Source organism: Passer domesticus, chromosome 2, assembly GCF_036417665.1.
Source record: "Passer domesticus isolate bPasDom1 chromosome 2, bPasDom1.hap1, whole genome shotgun sequence".
In the NCBI taxonomy this organism is placed as follows: domain Eukaryota; kingdom Metazoa; phylum Chordata; class Aves; order Passeriformes; family Passeridae; genus Passer; species Passer domesticus.
In genome coordinates this window covers 28,883,223-28,909,024 of record NC_087475.1, presented here as the reverse complement: position 1 = coordinate 28,909,024, position 25,802 = coordinate 28,883,223, and the positions used below count along the sequence as shown (strand labels likewise).

Below are 25,802 nucleotides of genomic sequence, written 5' to 3'. Positions count from 1 at the left end.
CAAGAATTTCTCATAAAAACTTTAATCTTCAACTGCAAATGGGTTTTCAGACTGACAGGAATATTTTGCTACAGTGAAATACTGGAGACACCATCCTGAACGAGAGCAGTATCACCATGTTGGACCTTAAATGATTTAAAAGAGAACAAATGAGACAGAACCTCTGCCTTCTCTGTCTGGTAGAAGACATAAGACAAAATTACAACTCTATACCATCTCTTAAAGTCTTACCACTTCAGCTTGATTCTGTTTTCAAGGTTTATAAAAGCATTTGGAATTTTATAATTTAAAGGTTTAAAATTCTATACAATATATTACGTTTGATTTATACATTTTTATATTAAGGCTGCAAATAACAAGAAATACTGATACTATTTTCTTTAGTGTGCCATATTTGCTAATTGAATAGTCTCCTAGAGCTTAGCTGAACCACAATTAAGCAAGATTTACTTACAGGTAAACAGTCAATGTTATGTTAGTTAAGGATGAGTTTCTACTTGCTGGTTAGGTAACACAAGGAAACTGGCATGTATAATTTCTTAAACATATTTTAAATTGTATTTTTATCCTGTTGTTACTGTCTTTGTCTGAAAACGGGAATTACACAGCTAGATATTCATTAGGGTCTGTAATTTATACCTACATAATTTTAAGACATTTCAAAAGTGCTTAAAATACATTGCTTCTATGTAAGTACTCATTAAAGACCATTCTTACCTCTATATTCTGATTTTGATTATTCTCCTTCAACATTACACATTTATCAGTAATGGCCTTATTCAATCCCATTGACTTCTAAGCACACTAAGGTCACCTCAGTTTAATCTGTCTGAAAACTATTTACTATACTGAAAGACATATTATACCTATTAAGAACACTAAAGCACATCTTCTACAAGAAGACTGCTCATCTGAAAACACACAACAGATGGGAGCAATAAAACCTTCCCATTAAAGAAAACAGATTTGCAACAACAGGATAAGTGCTCCTACTCAAGACATTATCTTTTGCTCTTCTACCCCTAAATACACATATTCCAGCCTTGCCATACATTGGGCCTTCAGTAGTTACAGAAAAACCACTAAGTCTGATACAAGTTTAATACCTGCTTCATGTATGCATAGCACATGGTCTCTGCAACACGCTTTCCTTCATCATAGCAGGCTCTTGGACCTATTGGATTCACATGCCCCCAGTAATCCTCATTTTGAGGGTGAACTTCAGGATCTATGGGGAAAAAAAAAACCACCTTAGATTATGATATATCAAAAGATGACTAGATGACTATATGTGATGAAACTTTCAGTAGAGCATTTGTGTTATACAAGCCAGCACATCTTCTCTCTGAATTCTGCATTTTAGAAAATCTTACACAATTTCTTTAAAGTGCAATCACTGGAACCATGAAAACAGCAGTGGCAGAAGATGAAAGACTAGTAAAATAAGTGAGTACAAGCAAACAACAGCCAGCAACTGCTTTCCCTAAAGCGTGTGTGAACAGACGGTTAAATTCAATTCTTCTCTGCAAAGACAGACTACCTCAAGGGCATAAATACAACTTTTACCTTATGTACTTCAGAGGAAATATTACAGGTTATGCAGGCAGCAGTTATGTAAGAGGCATTATAGGTTATGTATGAAAGTAAAACGTTCAAATTTCATAAAACAGGAAACAAGGAAAGAAAAATAGAGAAAATGGAGATGCACTGTGTTTTGTAAAGAGGTAAGACTGATGCACCACAAAGTATTTACATTTCTTCTATTTACCCAAAGCATTTTTACTAGCTATCACTGGGCACAATCAGGTTAGACAATCCTTTGGTTTGATCCAGCATAGAAGTTCTTGATTATAAAAACAAGCAATCAAACAACAATCACCTAGGAACCTTGACTGTGTGTGCTTTATAAGTTTGAAAAAATATAAACACTTGGTTACATCTCCCCCTTTGTTGTCTTTAGAATGGTATAATTTCTACTGGGTTTGAAGTTTGCACACATCACTATGGAATTTCCTAGTGTTGAGAGCTAATTTTTTGAAACAACCTTGACAGTCAGTTCTGATTAAAGCTTCCAGATTTTATGCTGTTCAGACATGATTATGGATGAATTTGTGCCATATGACAGCCACAGAGCAATGGTAAATGCACAGTTTTACATGATTATAAAAGCTCACAACAATCTTAAAAAGGACTGAAAAGATGCTGTGGGAAAGGAGATACTCCAGAAGGGAGATTGTTCTGTTGCAGAAGAGTCCTTGGGGCTATCATTTTTCTCTGTAGAGCCTGACCATAGATAATCTAAGGCTTGGGAGGCAGTAGGAATGCTACACATGCTCAGGCCACTTTGGCTGGCTAATCATCTTAGTGATCTCTTGCTTGGGCATTTACTCTTCTGAAGTTGCTCCACCAAAAGTGTACACCTGGAGCCATGTTCCTTGTCCTTCCTCACTCTTTGCTCACAAAGCTTTGTACCTTGCACCTTGGACCATATTTTTGTTTACTTGTTTGTTCTTTTCAGCTGAGACTCAAATCTACTCCCACTGAGCACAGTATCGTGCCCGTGTATCTCCACTAATCTTGCAACACTGCTATTATCAATTATGCAATAGTTCAGAAGAGAAGGAAGTTTCTCTGGCAGGCACGGGGGGTCTGTTACACACCCTAGGAAGTACTGAAGACTCTTGCTGCATCCAGTCACCATTCTATCCATCATTCTTTCACTCCTTCACTTTTAACAGTAAGAGGAAGATGGAGAGCATTGCCAAATATTATATTTTAAGAGACACCAGAAGAACCTGCATGCACAACCAGTACTTTCTTAGCTTGGAAGTTACGTCCTTTGTCCCTTACACACCAGGGCAATTGCTAAACCTTAACAATACAATTCCAATGTGATGGGAAAAAGATACGCATATTTACTACTGAAATCTTTCTCCTCAGGTTTTCATTATGGCATCTGGATTTTAGAGTACAATATTCAATTTAGCCAGAAGCCCTCTGGAAAAAGAGACGTAAACCAGGACACAGGAAAGATACAGACAACACCACAAGTCTCCTGCCACCACTCTTGACTAGACACAAAAAGCAAGCACTGTAAATGCCCTTCTCACATTTTAAACTGGAAGAAGAACATCTCCTAAAAATCAAGCTAAGACAGCGATGAAAATCTATCATTCTGGTATCTGACAAAAGATGTGTAAATATCCTTTTACATAATCATATCCAAGAAGAGCTCTAAATACTGTTTTATTCTTCTTACCTCCATAAACCTCTGACGTAGAGGCCAGCAGCAGCCGTGCTCCAACACGTTTAGCTAAACCTAGATTTTGGGCAATGGGGAAAGAACATAATTAGAGCAAGTGCAAGAATCTTTCACTCATGTTAGCTGCTTTCGTGTGATCCTGTTTTACATGTTTTTAAAGAGAATTTGATTTCTCTCAGTAGGCAAATTCAGCTGTAAATCACATCCATAGCTCCCACTTCCAAACTAGAAAATTTAAGAATAGCACAGCAGCACCTGCATGTGACATGTCTGCTCCTGGCACTAGCAGTTGTACTGAATCAACATCCAAGAACTTAATCTACTACAATCTAAATAAAGGCCAGGGAAGCATTCCACTTAGGAAACCAAGATCTTGAAACAACATGGTATATTATGATTATCAAATCCTTTCTTACATAGATTAAAGGCAAGCCATGTAAAGAAACTTACATAGAATAACATGTTATTGGACAAGAATCAATAATTTCTCCTTTATTATGCCCTTTTAAACTGCTTGGATCATCCTACCCATCACCTGAGATTATCCTCCATTCCATTTCAATGGCTTTCTGATCTTCAAGTTGACATGGCAAATCAAACAAATCTCTCACCTCTGTCATTCTGGTACCTCAACAGCTACTGAATCACTTGATTCTCTGAACGGTATCTCTAGAGTATCACTCAAATAAAAAATTCAGCTATGCTAATACCCAAGAGTTTTTCTGATTCATAACAATTCATAGGATCACTGACACTCAGATCAGTCTGCATCATACCAAATGGCAGAAAGATGGGAGGAAAAAGTAGTGAAGGTTTGAGGTCTTCTTTTCACAGACCCCTTCCCAGCATCAAAACTAGTAGACAAAACTGAAAACACTGCCTTGCAATTATGCAGCATGACACTAGACATTAAACACTGTCTTAGAATTTGCTAGCCAAGGCATGAACAAGAGGGTGCAGTACTCCTGATGTCTGAAGTTTAAAACAGTGCAGTTCCACCCTGTCCAACGTTTGCTGAAGTGGAAAGGAACACTCACAAATGGTAATTGTGGGAATGTTCCAGTCACCAAAGTGGAAACAGCAATCATGAACACAACTGTGCTATAAAAATCCCATGCTCTTAATTGTTCCGATTACTTCTGTAATTACTGCACACCCCATAGCCAACTTACAGGCACAAAGTTTTTGTCCTTTGAGAGTCATGTTATTAGAGGTAATTTGCAGATCTATTTAAAGGAAAACAACAAAAATCTTCAAATAGGGTAGAAATACCTCCAACCTTATTTTGTGTAAAGAAATAACTTTTTAAAATGTACTGCTCATTTACTTCATCTTCTCATCTCCCCAGCAACTCTGTTACGATTATATGATGTCTAACCAAGTTAAGTAATAAAAAAATTCCACTTACCCAGCATGTTTAATGTCCCAATAGTGTTGGTCTTCAATGTTTTTATAGGATTATACATGTAATTAGGAGGAGAAGCAGGAGATGCTAGATGATAGATCTGGTCCACTGAAAAACAGAGGGGATAGCATTATTATTTTCCCACATAAAATATTAAATGAGAAAGCACTGAAGTCAAGAAGCAAGTATTCCTTTGTGCACTTCCTAGCACTGGAACCCAGCGCTTCCTGTTTCACTACCCATGGATGGTATGTACACAAACCTGTTGTAACTCTAAGAAAAACTTAATTTTTAGTAAAACAAAACCTAGAGCATAATGTAATATATTGACACTGTTGGCATGGATATAAATATCTGTGTTGGTGTTCACACTTTTCCACTTATAAAAAATTTAGCTGAGAACTTCCAAAATGTTTAGAAGCTGCAGAAATATTTGCAATATTCTGTCATCCTCAAGTTTTAAGTGGCTACAAGCTTCAGAGTATTTTTCTATAATAGACTGAGAAGTAAAAATGGTAGAAACATCTTTTAAATATGAGGAGAAACTTTTTGGGGAAATTAAATACTGCATTTTTATTTCTAGATTATCTGTCAATGAAACATTAATTGGCTTTGTATCATTTATATATTAAATATATATAGCAAGATACAAGCATGCAACTTTGTCTTTTTTTCCCGTTACTTTTGTCACATATATGCAATGCTTTCACTAATACAGTATTTCAGCTTTAATTAAAAAAACAAACACAGAAATCAAAACCCAGTACAGAGATTTTGACACACTCCTCCACTCCCTGTTATGAAATACAATTAATCAAAGAACTAGTTGAAATTCATTGCCTGAGATGATTGAAGGTTGAAGGTATCAGAAACAAAAGACTGTTGGAAACAAATTTGTTGAATTACAATACAAACAAAGCAGTGAAAACTGGATTCAGTGTCATAGAGAGTATCTGATATTCAAAAGCTCAACCTGCAAGCCTTTCATAACTTGACTGTTGTAAATATGTTAATGTATTTCTGCCTTCTATGTAACTTGAATCACAGCAAGCCAGAACTATCTTAAAACAAAACCACCCATGGATAAGCAACTGCAAAAGTAAAAATTAAACATAAGCTCAAAGGAGATGTTTAAAGAAGAACAAATCCCCTACACTAAGGTCATTCAAGAAAAGCAATCAAAAGGTGAAGTAATAATTAGAATGGCCTGATAAAAGAAAGGGAAAAGAACTCCATTGTGTTTTAAAATAAAAGTTAGGGGGTTTTTTGTTTTTTGCTTTTTTTAAGAAGACTTGACATTGAAACCAGAAAGAAGCTGGAAAAGTCAAGGCTAGTTGCTATTCTGACAGAAGAAAATATTGCATGGCATAAGGCTGCCTTGCCCTAGAACAGAACACTACTGGTCAAACAAACGTTTTCCTTCTATTTCCTTAGGTGTTTTATTATTAAAAAGCAATGGAAAATCACAGCATGAAAAATTAATCTGTATTTTGACCACAAGTTGATTTCTCATAGCTTTCTGTTGGGGGCTTTAACTTTCACAGTATCTGTGACATAAGGAACTATTTCCTCCAGTGAAAATATTTTTCCTACTTAAAACAGGGTAGAAGTACCGTTTACTATCAAAAAAAGCCAAAACAAGCCAAACCCAAAAACAAAACTGAAATTTTTTTTCTTTTTCTCCATTTAAATACAACTGTACTAGCTTAAACAGCACAAGCTGTACATGAGTTACATCTAGTAGGGGAAAAAAATAATTCAGAAATGGTTTGACTTGGAAGAGACCTTAAAGATCAACTAGATCCTACCACACATTGCACTAGACCAGGCTGATCAAAGCCCCATCCAGCCCGGCCCGGACTTGAACACTTTCAAGTGTTCATCAGGCATCCACAGCTTCTCTGGACAATCTGTTCTGGTGCCTCACCACCCTCACACTACAGATTCTGTTTCCTATCGCAAATCTAAACCCACCTTCTTACATTTAAAGCTATTTCCCCTTATCCCACCACTATATGAAAAAATAAAATATCAATTATGAAGTTATAACCTGTTTTCAACTAGCTGAGAACACTGAAATATTAGAGGAATGTGCTTCCTGTTGAAGACTTCCTCCCATTCTCAAATTTCATTTGGCAAAGCAAGTATGCAAACCTTTGCTTTCTGACCTCTTATTTATTAAAAAAAAAAAGCAGACTAGTAGGGCAAGAGCATACATAAGTGGCGTGAATTATCCATGTGAAAGTCATCCCTTACTTTTCAACAGCCTATTGAGCAATGAAAAAATGAAAAGTAGGTAAGCCTTCAAAGCACAACATCTCCTTCACATTAAAACATTACACTCTTTCTAAGATAAGCACATGTTCTGGTAATAACACTTTAAAAATACCAGCAATATTGGCATGGTAAAATATTCAACCTACTTTCTTTCTGAATCCCTAATGAAGTGTGCTTGTATATGAGTCAAGTTTTTTAAGATTAACTGTTGTGTCTATTGTCTACTGGGCAAGCTCAGCTCCTGACTTCTATGTAACATAGCTTGGATAAGCACACACTGGTTCATCTGGAGGAAGCATTTTAAAATTTACCTTATACTGCAACCCTGCATTATCACTGCAACACAAGAAATCCTGCAAAATAATTTTATTGATTAATTAAACTCACAATGTCAAGTGACCAAAATAAAGAGCAATTCTTTCAAGCCATACCTCACCCCAGAGAACGATTAACTATCAACATAAACATAAGATGAGCTCCTAAGGTAAACTTAATGACTGTTACTGCAAGTTTTACTGTCTTGACAGAGTAATGATATTTGACAGTATGCTCATGCAGATGCCACGAAATAGATCTGCTTTTACGTTGCCATTCTCTCTTTGGTTTACAGCTGTTTATCTCTACAGAGCACAGATGAATTGCTGCCTAGATGATGTCAAAACAGCCCAGAAAGCTAGAGAGAGAATTTTGGCAGATGTGTAATGTTGAATATTTATTCTCACATAAAAAGGTACAGAGAAGTAAAATTTCATGTAGCAGGTTCTCTGCTATTTGTTGTTGAATGATCGGGAAATAGTACATCCAACCACTATCAACCCTGGTTGCATCAAGAGAGTGTTTGTCACACAAGGCACCTGTAACAGCAACACAAACAGCATTCAAAGATGACCTGATGCAGTGAGAGCTGGCAGAACAAAGTTCCCAGCACAGGCTTGAGTCCAAGCCCTTGCCTGCATTGCTAATGCAATTGTAACTTGTAGGAGTCTATGTGCAACATGAAGTTAGTTAATTGTTCTGCATGATGAAGTCTGACATGGAATAAGTACTCCTTACTTTGGTCACTGTGACACTGTAAACTTAAGCAGTGAATAAAGCTGGAATAATTTTTTGTGCTGGGGAAACGATGTAAAAATGTAGCGTGGGGTAAATTTTAACTGGATTATTGAACTTCAACACACTTCCTACAGATGAGTTCTGAACATGAATAAAATACATGACTGCCTCAAGTTTTGATTTAAGTATCCCCTTCCCACAGTATGCTACTTTCATAAAACCAAAGACAAGGGATAGATTGGAAGCTGGGAAAAGGAATGCCCTGTGAAGATGCTTGACTGATGCTTGCAAGAAGCAAGAATAACTCAAACACAGTGGTGCAGAAAAATTAACAAAATAATTGCTGAAGTCACCTATAGCCAGCTCAAAGCTGAAATCTGACCTGAGTTTTATGCTGTTTCTTTCTACTTATTCCTTCACAACCCTTTCTAAATTAGGTTTTTGACAAGCTCTGGTGGAATTTTTGGAAAGAGAAAAAACTTCAAAAACATTTTTGTCTGTTAGTAATTTACTGCCCAATCCTAACCTGTCAAAGCAGAAATTAACTCTTTCCTGCCTCCCTCTCCTTTCACTTAATTTTGTTTTGTGGTTTCTTTGCTTTTTTTTTTTTTAAATACTGCTAATTTTTGACACACAGCAGCCCATACAGGAATGGTTCCTTTAATGGCATGCGGCAATTCAGATATAGAAGGTCAAAAATTACCATTTCTTTTGCTCCACAAGGATACAGCTAGGCTTGTGATTTTCCAAGTGGTCATAGAACTGTTAGCTAGAAACAAATGCATATCAAATACAAAACCTCAAAAGCTCCTTATAATATAAAGTTTATTTACTTATTTTTAAACATTAAGTGTGAAAAACAGTGCAAAATAAAGATAGAAAGCAAGACAGCAAGAAAAAAAGCACTCTGCTTCTTTTAGTCCTTCATTCTTTCTTTGTTTCCCAGCTAGGAATTGTTTTAAATGAAACTAAGAAGGAGCTGGGGGAAAAAAAAGGTTGTACAGTCTTGCCCATCTCATTTGCCTCAAAGTACCTTTCCCCCCATGCATAAAGGCAAAAATCAATCCCTGTACGGAAAAGGTTCAGCAAGAGCAGAACTGGCAGAGAGATAGAAGATGGGGAATTTGCCAAGTGTCAGATGGCCATCTTCTGGATCAGAAGGACAGGCAACCAGGCAGCTACAGGACCTCTGCCTCTTGCCTGGGAAGGAATCTTTTGTTTATCAAGCCTCAGACCAATGAAAAATATCACCGTTTTTCCAAAACATTTGGAGAATGCTGGACATTTCAGGAGGGTGAAAAGTTTCTACCACAAACTTTCCGTATTTGATCCATCAAGCTAACAATGCTGAAATAAGAATAATTGTTTCTCATTCCACCTTCCCTCTATTAACTGTCAGGTCTGAAAAATATCTGCTTTTCTTTTTTTTTTTTCACTCTCAGAATTTCAGCAGGCCAGCTAGACAAAGCCATCCACCCAGCTTGGCTGACAACTTTGTGCATTGTAGCACAAAGCTGACAGTTATTTAGGATAGCAGGCAACTTAACTGTTCCAGCCAGAGATGGAGAAAGCTCTCCAAGCTACAGCTTTTCACAGGATTAACTGCTTGGGTGCCTGGGACAGTATCTTCTGAAGGACAGAAAGAAATACACCTAGTAATTGACCTCCACAACTCTTTCTTGTTACATGAGGTAAAGAAGTTTTACAACACTTAATACGAAGCCTTGAGCTAGGTTTGCAATAAAGTCATTGTCACATTCATATTCTCTGAAAAATCCCTTCACCCAGGATTTTTCTCCTGGGAAGCTGAGAAACCTCAGAGAAAAAGGAAAACAACATTATCTCATTTGCTTCTTGTGTGTTTTGCTCCTTTGGAATGTGGTTGGAGACAACAGGCGATTGTTTCATTGGTTTCTGCTGTGAGTTGTTTTGACTCAATGGCACAAAGCTGTGTCAGGACTCTGGAGAGAGTCACGAGTTTCCTTATTATTTTTTTAGCCTTCTGTAAGTATCCTTTCTGTATTCTTTGGTATAGTATAGTTTAGTATTCTTTAATGTAATATGGTATCATAAAATAATAAATTAGTCTTCTGAAAACCTGGAGTCAGATTCATAATTCCTTCCTTCCTTCCTTCGTGGGGCACCCCACAAACACAGTAAGTCATAGCGCAATTATTTGAAAATAACCATGTGAACATTTGTGCAAAGTGTTTTGTTAAGGACCACAGCAGAATAACAAATGATAACAATAAAATTCTGCAAGTCTTAGGTGTAGCTCACATGGGAGACTGGGACTTTGCTAACTGTGAAGACAGCAGCAAGCAGTTTAGCAAGCATAGGATCATAAACTACCAATAAAGAAAAATTAAACAAACTTGTTATGTTACAATTTTATTGGAAAAAAAGGCCAAAAAATCAAATTAATTTAAAAATAGCACAGACACAGAAGCTGGCATAAACATGCAAGTCAGGTACACAAGGTACACTGTTGCAAATATAGAAGTCTGTGCTCAACATAAGGTTGAAGTAACATATTGCAAGGTAAACAACAGCTAATGTTTGCCAATTATGCCCTTCTCTATGTGAAAAGTTAAAAAAATCCCTAAAATTTAGCATATATGGAATCTGCAATACCTACATTTGGACACAAACATTCAGTCTCGTGTTTTCCTTAATGTTAGACAAGAATGATCAATAAAACCATTTGTCCTAGGGTGACTAGAACAAAATACTCTGTCAAATGCCAAAATACTGCCATAAAACTACTTTCCTTCGTATCATCTGTATTTTCTAGCCCTAATACTGCATATGTTCTTCATGCTTCCTAAGTGAATGGCAAGGGAGAAATCTACCACATTTCCCAAGACAGGAAATGACCTGCATCTTTGATTTCTGCCTTCAACATGTGTCATGGTGCCAGAAAGGACTGAACGGGTCACTAAGTCCACTAAGCACCTGCATCCATCACTGCATTTGCTAGTCAGGAAACACTGAGCAGAAAAGCTTTGATCAGAAGCGTACAAATAAGTTTCTACAGCTTGAATGTATGGACTTTTCTTGTAAAAAAACCAAACAGCTGTGCTGATTTCACTACTGGAGGTCAGGCCAAAGAAGCTGATACAATGAAGGGAGACATTTCTATTGCCCTGAACTAAAAAGGACAAATACTAGTTCTTTTACCTGATGCTAAACATGTTGTCTGTAATGTCAGGCAAACTGGATTAACTTCATAAAGATTTACCATATTGCTCATACTGGAGCAGTTTTGAAGAGCCTCACACCAGACCAAGATCAAAGCACCACTGCACTTGGCTCTGGACAAACAAAATAAAGTAGTATTTGTTACCCTTTGCCTTTCCATAGACTTTCCTGACCATACAATTTAAAACCAGCCAGCTGAATCTATTAAGCACAGAGAACAAAGACTAGGAAGGGAAAAATCTAGGATGGAAATATGGAAGCCAAAAAAAGAGCTGTGTATTAAACACACCCTTTGTGTTTGTATTTGCATGCATTTAAACTACCTGTGGGAGGACTTGAAGACTGAACAATTCTGGGATGCTCTAGAACACTGTTTAGTAAAAGGTTACCATCCTGACATCTGGAAGGCTGTTACTCACAAGAAGGCTATAGACTATTCTTTTGACCAATTTTGTGAGACTGTTGGTCTTAGCCTTAAAAATCAACTCAGGCCTACAAGCCAGCAAAGTCCTTAGAAATAGAAGGGTTTTTTTAGCCCCAGTCAAGCAAATGATTTACTAAAATTATATAAATACCATTACTTTACTTACGTGTGTACATGTAACTAGCAACTACAACAACTCTTACAAGCTCTGAAAGCCAATATCCTTGCTACTACATGTATCACGTGCTAACACCCTGTCTCTCAACCTGCAAAACATGTTTTTATTGTAACATTTTTAAAACATTTTCAGCAAGAGTCAAAATAGCCAAAATTACCTTTGTGTTCACAACAGTCACTGAAATTAGAGCCAACATTTAAGAAATGTTTTTCCAGAAATTGGACTGCTGGCATGAAGATTTAAAACAGAACAACAAACCAAGAGCAAAACTGAACAGTTTTATTTAACTGAAGATCAGTTAATCTCAGAACATAAACCACAAAATAGTTGATCATTACCTACCACTTACACTTCTCATTTCATATATTACTTAGGTAGTGCACATGCACTTATTTAAAATAAAAGTTTTTGAGCATCAGAATGGAACAACTCTTCACTGCTCTGCCCAAAAAAAGTTTGGGCAGCAAACTTTCAGCTGCCACAGACTGCAATTTTAGAAGTATCTTACAGTATTTTCTAAAACATACTGTGCACCTTTGAATAGGGGAGTGAAATCAGTTGAACTCACTCAATTGCTGCCATTGACTATAAATCTGTGGCATTTTCAGGGCTGTTTTTGTTTCAAATTTGTGAAAGGTGTAGTAAAAACAAAACAAAGCAATAGTACCAAGCAACCAAAAAGAAATAGAAGGCCGAAGTGTGCTCTTGTGAACTGTGAAGCAGTTCAGCTGAGGATATTTTTCAGATACTGCAGATAGCTGGGTTTAAAGGAAACGTGCACCTATCACTTTACAGAAGATTAAGCCTTCCAAAAGTTGCTGAGGAAGCAGGAAGAAAAAACACCAGTGGGAGAAGGATATGGGTTATATATAACTGTTTGATGTTTTCTTCCAGATTTATTCAACTGCTGTATGTGCCTAAGGGTAGTTGAAAACCAGACCTCAAGACTGAGAACTGAGAGGGATTTTTTCCTGCTTAGGGATTCAGTTTGCGGAATAATCATGCGCCATCACATGACATCACCTTGAAAGTGCTTTGGCTTTTCATGTGTGTGTTTTTGGGGATTTTGTGGGGTATACAGGCTGTGTGGTTTTGTTTTTTTTGGGGGTTCTTTTTTGTTTGTTTTGTTGTGGTTCTGTTTTGTTTTTTTTTCCTTTTTTAAACACATATATTTAAATATAACAATATAACAAAATATTTCACTATAACAATAGAAATACAGACTTGGGTGGCTTGAAGTGATATAAAAACAAACCCTTACTTTTTACTACAAACACAGAGACAACTTGAATGCAAAGGTGAGCATAAACAAAACAGCACTAATGCTTATATCACTATGTAAAACAAGTACACTACTAATAACATACATTTATTTAATACAGAATTTCCTTTGGCATTTTCTAATGCAGTTTATCTATTACTCACAATTGGGGTACATCACAGTAACACCAGACGAAGCATTAATTCTCATTTGTGTTCCAATTAACATCTGTGTGTCCTTACAATACAGTTTGTAGGAACACAAGCCACAGTGCTCTCAAGTGACTATCTTGGGGCACTTGTAACCTTAATGAATGTAGAGAACGAGGCAGAAAATAAGTAAAGGCGTATTTTTTTTTTTTTCCTGATTATATAAAAAAAGTGTTAAAAGATTCTTTTCTTTCCAGACCAGCCTTCAGAAAAATAACCCCGTCTTCCTGTGCCCATTTAATAGTGTATTAAATCTCTATGTGAGGGTTAGGCTGAAATGAAAATATCTTTAAACATACAGAACTGAACTATAATAGGAATAGAAGGGTTAATATTTCCAACTTTTTTTACTATTTTTCATCTTTCAAGTTCATTCCTGAACTACTTTCATTCCACTAAAGAATTCAAAATCCTTTTTCTTCTGCTTGAATAAAACAAAGTGAAAACTTGTGCATCTCCCACTGACATTTCCAAATGCTAAAGCAAGTAAAATCCTCGCAGAGAAGAAAGACATTCAGCACTAGAGGTAACTACAGTTGTCACAAGGCTAAAAGATGTGTGTTTGTGTGATTTATTATTGTCTCTGGCCAACCTAGATGAAGATCCAAGAATGCTGAGTCCCACTTGGTGTCGCGGTTCAAAGACAATGACGCAGCCAAGGCAGATTGTGCGTAGGCACCACTGTGAAGCTGAAAGCTACCCATCTTGAGACTAAATTCACTTTTCCATATCCAAAGAGAAAACACTGTTCTTTCTAGACCAAAAATAAGGTCTCTTTCAGAAATAAAGCACTGATTATCCTCTCTGGAACTGAGCTGTCAAACAACCTTATATAACCTGGTTTAAACAGGACAGCAAATACAGAGAAATTCTTCAGACACAAACCTACTTTTTATCATGACAGCACAGTCATTCCAACTTCTGTTTACAAGTAAAAAGGAGAAACTGGGAGTAAGAAAAGAAGTATCTGATCTATAGGCCAACTTGCTGATCTTTTAAAAAAACTGTCTCCTCATTTCCTCATTGGACTATAAACTCTGCAATGAAATGAAATTTTACCACATTCTTAGTGTATGAAAGTTAATTTTATTTTAACACTTAGCCATGCCGGCCTCAATTTACACTGTTAGAAGATGAAAAGACATCCAATAAACTACCCACTGAATAACATGTAATAATTAGCTGTCAGTACTAAATAGGGAACTGGTGTCTTAATTACACAGGCCATAGGAAATAATTCCCATTCATTAGTGCCTAGTTAGCTGGGCAACAATATAGCAGTGATGATAATTCTCTGAGAAAGTCTCAAATGTAATCAGTCAGAAAGAAGGAAAAGAATGGAAAAGATTAGAAAAGCTGACAAATTGATCTGGCTGAGGTATGAGCTACCAGCACCTGGAGTCAGTTAATAAGATCCTTGTTCCATTATCCTGTCAGTGGAAGCAGAAGTTTGAAATAACTTCTAAATAACATGCAGTAACTGAAGCAGCACATTGTCAGAACAGAGCAGGAGCATGTGTTTTTGAAGGACTGTTTCAGTAGTGTTGCCAGGAATTCATCACTAGCAATAATACTAGAGATATTTCCTGTGAAATTTCATCCACTAGAATTTGTCAGGAATTAAAAACAACCCAAACCACTCAGTAATTTTTTTTCTTAAAATGAACAAGTACATTGCTACAGAGTTTTAGAAGGATAGAAGCACACCCACCAGAACAGCAGTGTAATTTGAGCAATGCTTTCACTGACTCATTATATGGTTAGATACTTCTATAAGAGTCTATAAATGCATGTCTCTCTCTCTCAAATACAACCATGTTAATGGTGCCTTAAAATCTCACTATTTAATAGTTTGAGGTTAATGACAGTTCAGATGTTGAGCTACTACTTTAAAGCAGAACATGCTTTTGTTTGTTTACTTCTTTCTTTAGGACTGGTGTATTTTTTTTTTCTGTTGAAAATCAGGGAAATTTAGTGCTGCTGTTTTCCAACTCTTCACGTTGTAGAATGCCTGTACCTAAAGCTGGAGCAATGTTTTTCACAGAAGACACTGAAGGCAACTAAGGAAAGTTAATTTCTTCCCAACTGACCACACACAGTTGCAGGATGCAGGTCTAGTGTAGCTGCAGCCCTCAATTACACTTCAGTTTCTGGACCACATATTCTGTGTGTGTAAACCTGTGCAGGCACATAGGAAAGTGGGACAATGGATGGGACAGACAGACTGATCCACTGCCATCTTGCCTTCTCATAAAATCAGACATATCAGGATGTTTTAAAGGTCTCTTTCCTCCTGTCCACTCAGAAAAGAATTGATTTCAGACAAGAGTGCTCTGAACCTCTGACTCCATACTAGTCACAGTAAACAATCTAATAATAAACAAAGCATACAGATACTAGATAGATAAACCCAGAAGTCAGCATGTGGGTTTCATTTCTTTACAGACACACAGACTTAGAAGGGAAAGGAACAAAAAAGTGCAAATACCCAAGCAGAGACTACCTACCTTCAATGTACAGGGGCTCAACGACATCATGATTTATCAGTTCGAAGTTCTCATGACCAATCCAGTGCTCCACATTTCTTTTCCTGCCCGTAAAGAAGTTGTCCACAACTGTAACCTCATGGCCATCCATCATTAGTTTGTCAGTAAGATGAGAACCCACAAACCCTGCTCCTCCAGTTATCTGCGTTAGGACAGTTGGTATAAATTTCTTTTTCTTTTTACAGAAACACTAGACAAAGTCTACAAACATGAAGACAGAACAGTAGGTTTCAGATCTTTGCTTACTCCAGGGGAAACAACTCCATTTCCATGTGCATTTTTTTTTTCCAAAATTTACAGATTTAAAAATTTTGAGAGACATACTTGACGTGTTTCATCACTGTCAGGCTAGAAGGTCAGCTACCTATTCACATCAACAAAATCTCTTTTTCAGATTACATTATTTTCCTTTTTTTCCTTCAAATTGGCTTGTGCTCTTTTTTGTGACAGCAAAGCCTAAAAACATGTAGAAAGGTATTAGGAGAAATTTCTGCAAATCCCATTTCTCAGAGGAAAAAAAAAGGTATGACAGAATGCCAGGTTATTTTCATGTCAGATTTATCAGACATGTCAAATCCAGTTTCTGTCTGGTTTACATGGAAGACGTGCTGGGTGTTCTACGTAAGTACTGTAAGTTTTCACCCAGAAAGGAGGAAAGGAATTCTCTGAAGGCCTTTCATTTGAAATATCTCCTAAACCAAAATCATTCTTTCTGTGTCTTAATGCATCCATAGCTTACATCATCCTGGCCTGAGCAGGTCAGTCAGTTGGATTAGATGATCTTTGCAGGTCCCTTACAACTGAAAAAACTCTATTCTATACCATTAGCTCTGACATGAAGCATTTGCCTGTCTTGAAATTCTGATGTTCGGCTGCAAAGAAACAAGCAGAAATAAAATATTTAAACCCTGTACTCCTGTTTCATCGAAGAAACAAGAAAGTTCATTAATTTTTCTCTTTTTGCACCACAGACAGTAACAGTAAATAAGCAAACAAAAATCACTTATTCAGTACTGAAGCAGTCAGCACAATAAGCAGAACTGCAAGTTGTGTGACACATCCAGACCTACCTACAGAAGCAATTATTTTCTCTGCATTTCATGAACTGTTTTCAAGAACCAAGACACAACAGATCACAACACTGAAAAAGCAGACTTTTAAAAACCCATGTGGTATCAGCTATTTAATATATCTTCATGGTCAAATTCACATTTTAAAATTGATTCAGGTGTTGATGTCCATTCTTCAGCTGTAGTGACAACTAACTAAACAATGAAAGGACAAGGTGGAATCAAGCAGGAATCTAATGAATGGATAGTGTACTGAATGACAAAGTGATGTATGGAAAAGGATGAGATGCCTTAAGGTCTTTTACTTTGCATTAGTCAAATACTAAACATTTATCCTGTTCACTACCCTGCCATCCACTGTTTTAAAAAGCAAGATTAGCAGATTTTTTTTTAAACTAGGAAAAAAGGCAAAGGAAAACCTCCAAAGACTGAAAAGGAAAAAAACATACAAAAACTACATCTGTTTTCTTTTACAAAAACTTGCATGTTCACTTCTTGTATTCTCATCCTTCCTTTTCTTATTAAAAATTCAGGGGCACCTGTGTGTCAAAACACCTGTAAATGGCATTTAGTGGAAGAAAATTTAGTTGGTCAATTCAGTATTCTTCTGAGTTTGTCAGGGCTTCCTTATGGCAGATTCAACATCTTATTCAGTTCCCTGACAAACCTGAAGGAGAAACAGGATTTAGGAGAAATCTCCTCTGGAACAAAAGAAAGAATCTCAAGGCTCACATTCTGCAACAGAGAGGAGGGAAGAGCAGGTTTCTGTCAGAATGCTGAGAACGAGGACAAAGGACCAGTAACTGAGGGAGAACATCCCCTTGCCATGTGTCACCACTTACCAGAGGGAAAAACCAAACCCATGCATGGCAAACCTAATGCCATGAGTTTATCCTGACTTGCAAACAAGCTGCAGCCCTGCTGAGCATCCCAAGGGTTTTGGCTTTTCTGTGATGACCTGGATAAGACTTTTCTGTAGAAGACCTGAACCTACTCCTTCAACTGAGGCTCAAGGAAATCTGCTGCTGCTACTTCTATTGCCAAGATACTAGAGAAGATAAACTCAGTGCTTGCAACATATGTCTTTGGTGCAGTAAAAGGAAGTGTCTTCTTCCCAATATCCCTTAAAAAAAATCACAAAGCCAACAAAAAAGGCAAAAAAGCATAAAACGAATAGAAAAAAAGCACACACACAATAAGAAGCATAAAAAGCATAAAAAAGGTAAAAAAAAAAGCACAAACCAATTCTGTCTGGAAAGAAGTTTTCAATTACCTTAAACCTACAAATAGTTTTTATGATGAATCTAAGTTGGCTTTATTAACATATCACTTCCATGGCTATTAGACAAAGAACTTAAGAAATTATTGAAAAAGGAGTTGAACTTCCCCTGGAAAAGTAAAAAAACTATGTAAATTATGTTTTTTATCATCACTTGATACAATATTAAAAAAGATGATTTATCACTGAAGTTCTTTGTACAACCTTCCTGTAATTACTCATACAAGCATCACTTCTAAATATTACTTCCTGCAAATCACAATGACATATTAATCTACATAATCATAAGTTGTACATGAATCATATCCATATCAGAACTGGAGCACCAGCACTTGGGTCTTAAAAAGGAATTCTTTATTAAGACAACATTAATGAAAATATTTAATTACTTAGTAGTGCACATATGCTTGGTAACTTCAGCACCTTCTAAAGGGCACAAATATTACAGATAATTATCTTCACTAGTGGCACTTACAGGTTTGTCTATTTATTACATGCTTCTGCTGTCTGCAATCAGATTCAAAACATCTTATGCCCCATAAGGAAATGATATTCATTTTTTTGTTTTCTGCTTTTATCACTTTACTATATTCAATTCAGAAAAAACCCACCCAACAGATGGAACCAATGGCAACACTAGCTTCCACACAACAGAATTCTTTCTCTTTCATATGAAAGCCTGTGGCCTAGTCAATTCAGAGAACTCAGGAAATAGACAAATCATGCACAACAAAGTGAAGATCTCTTTTCAATGAAAGTGACAGGATATCTGGTCTCAGCTGAGATACCACCACTCTGGAGAAATCATCTCCAGAGAGATGCTGTTTAATTAAAAGTAACTGTTAGAACTGTTAGGACAGTGCTGTGGGGATCTCCAGGCTGGAGCTGGAGATTGCAGAGAGAATAAAAAAAAAAAAGTTAAATTAAGAATGCATTCTAGAAAAAGATGTAGTACTAACAAAATACAAAGCAAAAATACAAGATCTAGCAAAATTCACTTGGCTGGCCAGTGAATGAGAATTTTGAAGTGTCATACAACATTTTTATGGGACCTTCAGCTACTCAAAAGAACATGGGATTATTTCCCCTAAAAGTATGACAGCAACATTGTAACAGAATGGAACTGCCCACATGGGCAGGAGGCCTACGAATGCCCATCCAAGTTGGCACAAAACTAGTCAGAACAACCTGCCACTCCTTTTGCCAGGCTTTCTCTGTAGTCATTTAAACTCTACAAAATACACAGGGAACCAAAAAGCTATTCACCTCCAGGTCAGCTGAAAACACTCCTATTCCAACTACTTGCCCATCTCCATTGAAACAACAAATTTCAACAAAATACCCAGTATTTTTCAGTGGCAAAGTCTGGAAGTGAACATTAAGAGCTCCACAGCCTGTTAACAGCTTTCACTGACACTTTTGTTGGAAGTACATTCTCACTTACACAGAAAACATGACATTAAGGTTACTTTATACCCTTGCAAACACACGAAGCACACAATTTAGGAATTTTCAAAATTAAACCTCTCTCATTTTCCTCAGTTTATTTTCTATATTCAACAGGGACTCTGGGAGTCTACAGATCTCCCTTCTTCTAATTGTCATAAAAACGACAGAACACCATTGCAGAACTAAACTGATTTGGTAACACTTTGTGAAATTTTTCAATAGCAATGAAGATTATTGCCTAAATATGCAGTAAAATAATTTTGTCTGCATCTTTTCAGTTTTTTCTTTAAGATTTTGAAGCCAAAACAAACAAAAGCACCAGCTAAGTTAGGTACGTTAGCAGGGTTTTGTTGTAGACTTCTCTTTCATTACTAGAGAAGCAGAAGTTCCTACTCCATTTTACACATCTCTATTAGGTATACTTTCTCTGCCTTCAAAACATGAGGACAATTCCCCCCCACCAAGATACACAGAAATAAGGAAAAAATCTAGGTGACAGATAACATCAAAAGTGTTTGCAGACAAAACTGGAAATCTGATTTCTAGCACAATTCACTAAGTTTAAGAATGCCTTGGACAACTCCTTGTCCTGACTTAACCTGCCCTCCTCTTCCACCCTCAACTGCTTATGATGCTTCAAAATAACAGAAACAACAGAGAAGATACAGAGAGATGAACATTCCCTGCAGAGCACATTCTTTTCTAGCCTTATGACTTGATTGTGCCCAATTTGATCACACAACGTTCCTGTTAAGATGTGCTTAAGAAGTTTCCCAGCCTCTGAAAGCTTAAGCCATCTGGGAGCATACACAAAGACTCTCTGGCAATGTGATCCTGAGAAGTTACAGGGTGAGCAGTTTAGTTGGCAAGTCAAACTTCAAAAACAGAGTCCACGTGTATTGTTCGTATGCAGAGTTTGAGAAGATCAACACAAATAAGTGAAGCAGTGCCCTAAAACCTGTGCAATACATATGACATCCAAGGTAATGCCCTTCAGGCCTTCTCATGTCTTTAATCCTACAAAACAGATTACATTCCATGGAAGTTTTTTGTATTTCCCCAAAACAATCTCTGAGTAAACACAAACTTACCAGGATTCTTTTACGATCCTTTTCTGATAAAAATTTCACTGGTGGGTATTTCTGGGTGAAACTACAGAACATTTCAAAACAAAGAAGAAAAACTAAGTAAGTTTCAGCCTGGTTTCTTTCACATACTTCTCTTTAATACGTGAGAAACTACTTGGAAAACCTTCCATTCTTCAAAGTTCTGCTGTAAGTATATTTAGTCCTTTATTCTAAAAAAGGATCTGGGTGAACACAAGACAATGCCTATGCATGCTGAAATATCAAAATTCATCTGCAAACAGTGCTTTTAAAATTTCTGCCTGATTTTATATAATGAACCATTTGACTTTTATCTTTTGAGTACAGAACTAGTGTCAGGCATGACATCACAAGAGACTAAAACAATACAACATGAGCAGTGACTGGATACCTTATTTTTAAAGTTTTAAAAGACAAACAATCCTCTTAAAAGCTCTTGAACACAAAGCAAATTTTGTTGACTTACCGCATTGACTTCAAACACTTCTTGAAGTTTCAATGTGAAACTTACAACAAAGTTTTAATTTGCCTTAAAATTTTACAAAAACCAATATAAAGTTTACAATTAGAATGTTGGAAGACACATTTTAAGATATTTCAACAATTTCTATAAGACAGCTTATTCAGTATGTATAGTAATCTTAATTTTCTTAGACATACTAGACTGCCATTTATTTGATGGTCTTCAAGCTAGTAATTTAATTTTTGCATCTTCTTTACAAAAACTTAATCAAACCAAAAAAAAACCCCATAAAATTATGCAATATATGAATCTTAAGTGCTCTCTCAAGCTCTTGATGCTTCAAACCTTAGAAGAACTTCTCTCCCTCCCTGGCATGCATTCTGCATAGAGCAACAAAATCCTCTGAAAGAAGGTATGATTTTTATTCATTTATTTCAGTAATTAGCCTCATAGTCTTGGCAATTTAATAGCTCATGTTTTCCTTAACAAAATATCAGCATGATACTGCACATAAATTAAGCTATGGTTACTCTTCTCCTCCAGTAAGTCCACAGACTAGAGATGGCCTGGTGTAGCATGCAGGAGCTAAAAATGCCAAGAGTTACATTTTCTTCTACTCACCAACAGCTGCTGATTGACCTGACCCTACAACTGTGACCTTGAAGCACCCCCTCCTCTGCTTCTAACCTGCAGTACTGGCTCAACAGGAATTCTTCAGCACCAGAGCACAGATGCTTCAGTACTTTGTCCAATTTTCATCACAGCATGAAACCTGCTTTCAGTTTCTCAGATTGAGGAAATATGGCAATGGAATCTTCCAATGTTAGCCACACAGGGAGACTGAAAAAGAAGCTACCTACACTTGCCTTACATCACTATACAGGTCACTAACAATTTCTTTGATTTATGCTGAAGAAATGAAAGACAGTGCACAAGCACAATGCAGACATGTAATCCATGTCCTTTCTGAGATAGAGGGAAATTCCCTCGTAACAGATTTATGGAGTTCAAAACAAGTTTAAGTGCCAAATAACTAGATGCAAGACAAGTCTCTCCTCCATTCCGAAGACCACTACTTTAAGGTTGCAGTAATCCAGCCTGGGGTCATATTGCTGCCAAAAGGATGTCACAACCATTTTTGCTCCTTCTATTACACCAGTAGCAGTTTAGAGGCAGTGAGATAGAGTCTGGAAGCCAAAAATCTTTTGGCAACAAAATGGAGTTTATCTTGACTTGATGCTTGCTTTGATGACTACATGGCAATGCTTTTGGTATGCAAATTCTTAATAAAAACTTTACAGCTCTAGCTTCAGTTAAACAATCTCTTGTCATGAGACTAGCATTAAGGAATTCTTGTCTTTCCTGCTTCTCAGAAGCATGAAGATGGCTTGCTTTCAAGTTTTATCAGCTTATGAAGTAGGAAAACATTGATACTAGAATAAGCTTTGCAAGCAGGATCAGCTTTCAGGCATCTGACAGTGAGTAGTTATTTACTGCCACTTCACACAGATATACAATCTAAAAAATATTAATTGCATCAACCCACATTCAGCTGAACCACCAGAGACAAATGGCTACATTATTTAAAAAATAATAATAAAACAATAATAAGAGCAACCCTTTTGTGACAGTATACAGATTGGCTCATACAGAGTTAAAAAAATATTTTGATTCCATCTCCCTTTTCCTAGAGTTCTGAAACAAGATTTATCAATACACATGAAAAGGCAATAATATTTATATCACTTGTGGGAGAAGTTTTAAGTTAATGGTTATACTCAATAGTTCTACTCACCAACTCATTGCTTATTTGAAAAAATATAACAATTATTAAATAAAAAAGAGCCAATCAGGATACCCTCCCACAAAGGTGTTCCATGGATGGCAGAAGAAAATACCTGAATTACTCACAACTGAAGCTGAAGGCTTACTGGACTATCAACAAGATTAAATATATCAATTTAATATTGTAATTGGCAAGGCGGTGACACAATCTGAAATTTGTTTCACATTGCCAATATACACCCAGTTCAACTTACGAAGTTAATGTGCACATTCAGAAATGAGCAACCAGCTCAGTATTCTCACTGAAATAAATTGCATGTGGCAGGTCACTGAACCTTTCAAATCAATTGTAAAAAACAGAACTGATTTTTTTTTTTCTTTTTTTTTTTTCCTTACAGCCCAGGAGGGGTGGGAGGAGGAGGGGCAGCTGCTCACTGACAAGGCAAAACTCTGGACACCAAAGTACTGCAGGTGACAGGCACACCTCTGGCCAGCAACAATGGCATGCTGCCCCCTCTCCAGAGTAAGAGCACACAACCACCAGTATGCAACATACCATGAGGGCTTACTGGTACTGCTTGGACAGTCCAGAGTTGACCCTTTGCAATGCAGCCCTCTCTGCTTTGCCTGGGACACCAACAGTGTCACCTGCGAAACAGTACACTGGCAAAAGCAGCATGTCCTTGTCAGAGCTGAGAGTTCCCACTGCCACACCAGACCTCAGTCTGTGATGAAATCATCCATAAGGACATCCAGATCAGAGAAGTGATGTGACACAAAGGTGAACAGGCAGAGTGAGGAGTAACACACTGCCTTACTGATCCTGAGAAAAGCAGGTCAGCCAGGCCCATCCAAAGCACACACACAGGCTAAGATGCACAAGCAAATCACTGCTCACAGTAGCTGAAGCAGAGTAACCAATCACAAGTATGGCAAAAGAGTGGTAAAACATACTTGAAGTCTCTTGAAGATGAAACCAGTATGTCCCAGCAGACATAAACCACAGTAATCCATTCATCTGCTGGATTCCCAATATCAAATACCTCAACAGGATTTGAACTTTACAGAGTCCAGCACTCCCAGCTTGATTCAGTAGGATCAATCAGCCATAATACCTTAACCATTACTGTCTCAGCATCCAATGCCCTGTCCTCACTTATATATGACAACAAATCAAAGGCGCTGAAGTTATATACAAAAATTTATTTCAAGCCTACAGCTAGAGAACTGACTGCTACAGAAAAGAAACTGTGCCTTTGAGCTGCTTCCCAAATCCAGCAGATGACATACCTTTTTTCTAGATCTTTGATTTTCTCCCTTAGAGGTGCAACAGCCTAAAATAAAGGAAAAACATTTAATCTTTGAAGAATAAAACATGATTCACATCACAAATACACATAGGAAGTTGCCTTAGAGCAAAAATCATGGCAAACAGTCTCCTACGCAGATCTTTACTGAAGACACTCCAAGAAACTTCTATTTTAAAGCCTCCTTTACATTAAAAAAAACCTTGAACCTTTTCCACCAAAAATCAAATCACCTAGAAAAGCGTGGAATTAAATCCCTTAACTTACCACTGAAAAAAAAACATCTCAAGGCTATGAGTACCATAGTCTTGACAAGGACATCCAATGTTATGATTCCTATTTGACAAAGTGAAGTCATAAGTGACTTGTCTGAGGTTGTCAAAGGTAATCTATATCCAGCAACAGAACAATGGGACAGTAATTTAAACATCAACTATTTAAATGGACAACAGATAAGCATACAGAGGACACAGACACAGAGAGAGGGGCATTAGCCCCAGTAAAATGACCGTAATTATCTCAGAACATGCTATGCAAATTTAAAGATAAATCACATTTAAATACCTAAATATGTTCTACATCAGGATTTGAGAGAATGTTTAGGCTGAAGAAAATATTGAAAGGAATTTTTTTAGAAAAATATAGTTCACCTACTAAGACTTCTGTTTGCATTTTCACAGCTTTAGAAGAGAGAATCACTTAAGCTGGGATCAGTTTCAATCTCTTTATCACAGGGCCCAAATTTCTAACAGTCCTGCTGAATTTCAACAGCAGTCCCTGAACTCTTGTTTTTAAGTTTACTAAAGCCCTGTCACGAAATTTACCCTCTTGGGCTATATATAAGTTGAAAGCTGTCAGAGGTTCTAACTGGTACTAAGTGGCAGCACATCAGCAACCACCATTAATTTGTTTCATACAAATCCTCTGGTTAGAGCTAGACATTTCAGTAGATAAATGAAAAATGAATAAAGCTGCATATTCATGTTGAGAGGAAATAATATGGTATTATCATTTATATTCATTAAATATTTCGCTCTGTGGAAGAGCAAATAAGTCTTGAAACAGTTATTCTGGTGGTGTTAGACATTATACGAGTACAACCTTAAGAATAAGATCCAGAAATGCCCAACTTCTCAGACTTTGCAGTAACTCTAATCTACACATTGAATTTCAAATATTTCACCATTCTTAAACAACTGCATTTTCACAATGCTTGTTGCAACACTTACCAGATTTTTTTTTTTTTTAAATTCAAACAAACCAACCAAAAAAACAGAGAGAGAGAGAGGAATCCAAAGATAAACTAAGAAGACAGGGTCTCTGTTGATTTTAAGCAATTTCAGTAGGCTGCTCACTGTGTCCAGAGGAACAACTGCTATATAAATCTGCTGGAATACAAGACACTATGGAGACCAGGCTACACTAGTACAGGAACACACACCCCCACACAAGGGTAAGTGGTATCAACCTCAAGGAGCTCTCTATCTATTTCATACTTGGTTTTATTGTTAGTAGACTGGGAGGCTG

At 36.9% G+C, this 25,802-nt stretch overlaps 1 protein-coding gene across 2 annotated transcripts in view; it reads right to left on the bottom strand.

Moving 5' to 3' along the window:
* UXS1 (UDP-glucuronate decarboxylase 1) overlaps positions 1–25,802 on the bottom strand; it is a 55,977-nt gene that overhangs the window by 14,602 nt on the left and 15,573 nt on the right. Inside the window, exons 4-9 of one of the 2 annotated variants that reach the window (XM_064407972.1) lie at positions 24,259–24,302; positions 20,706–20,766; positions 15,778–15,958; positions 4,671–4,775; positions 3,260–3,319; positions 1,107–1,228 (exon numbers count right to left, since the gene is read on the bottom strand). In XM_064407972.1, coding sequence (XP_064264042.1) covers positions 1,107–1,228; positions 3,260–3,319; positions 4,671–4,775; positions 15,778–15,958; positions 20,706–20,766; positions 24,259–24,302 — 573 coding nt within the window. Of the gene's footprint in view, positions 1–1,106; positions 1,229–3,259; positions 3,320–4,670; positions 4,776–15,777; positions 15,959–16,555; positions 16,575–20,705; positions 20,767–24,258; positions 24,303–25,802 lie in introns of those variants that run through there. The other variant, XM_064407973.1, reaches the window with a different exon arrangement.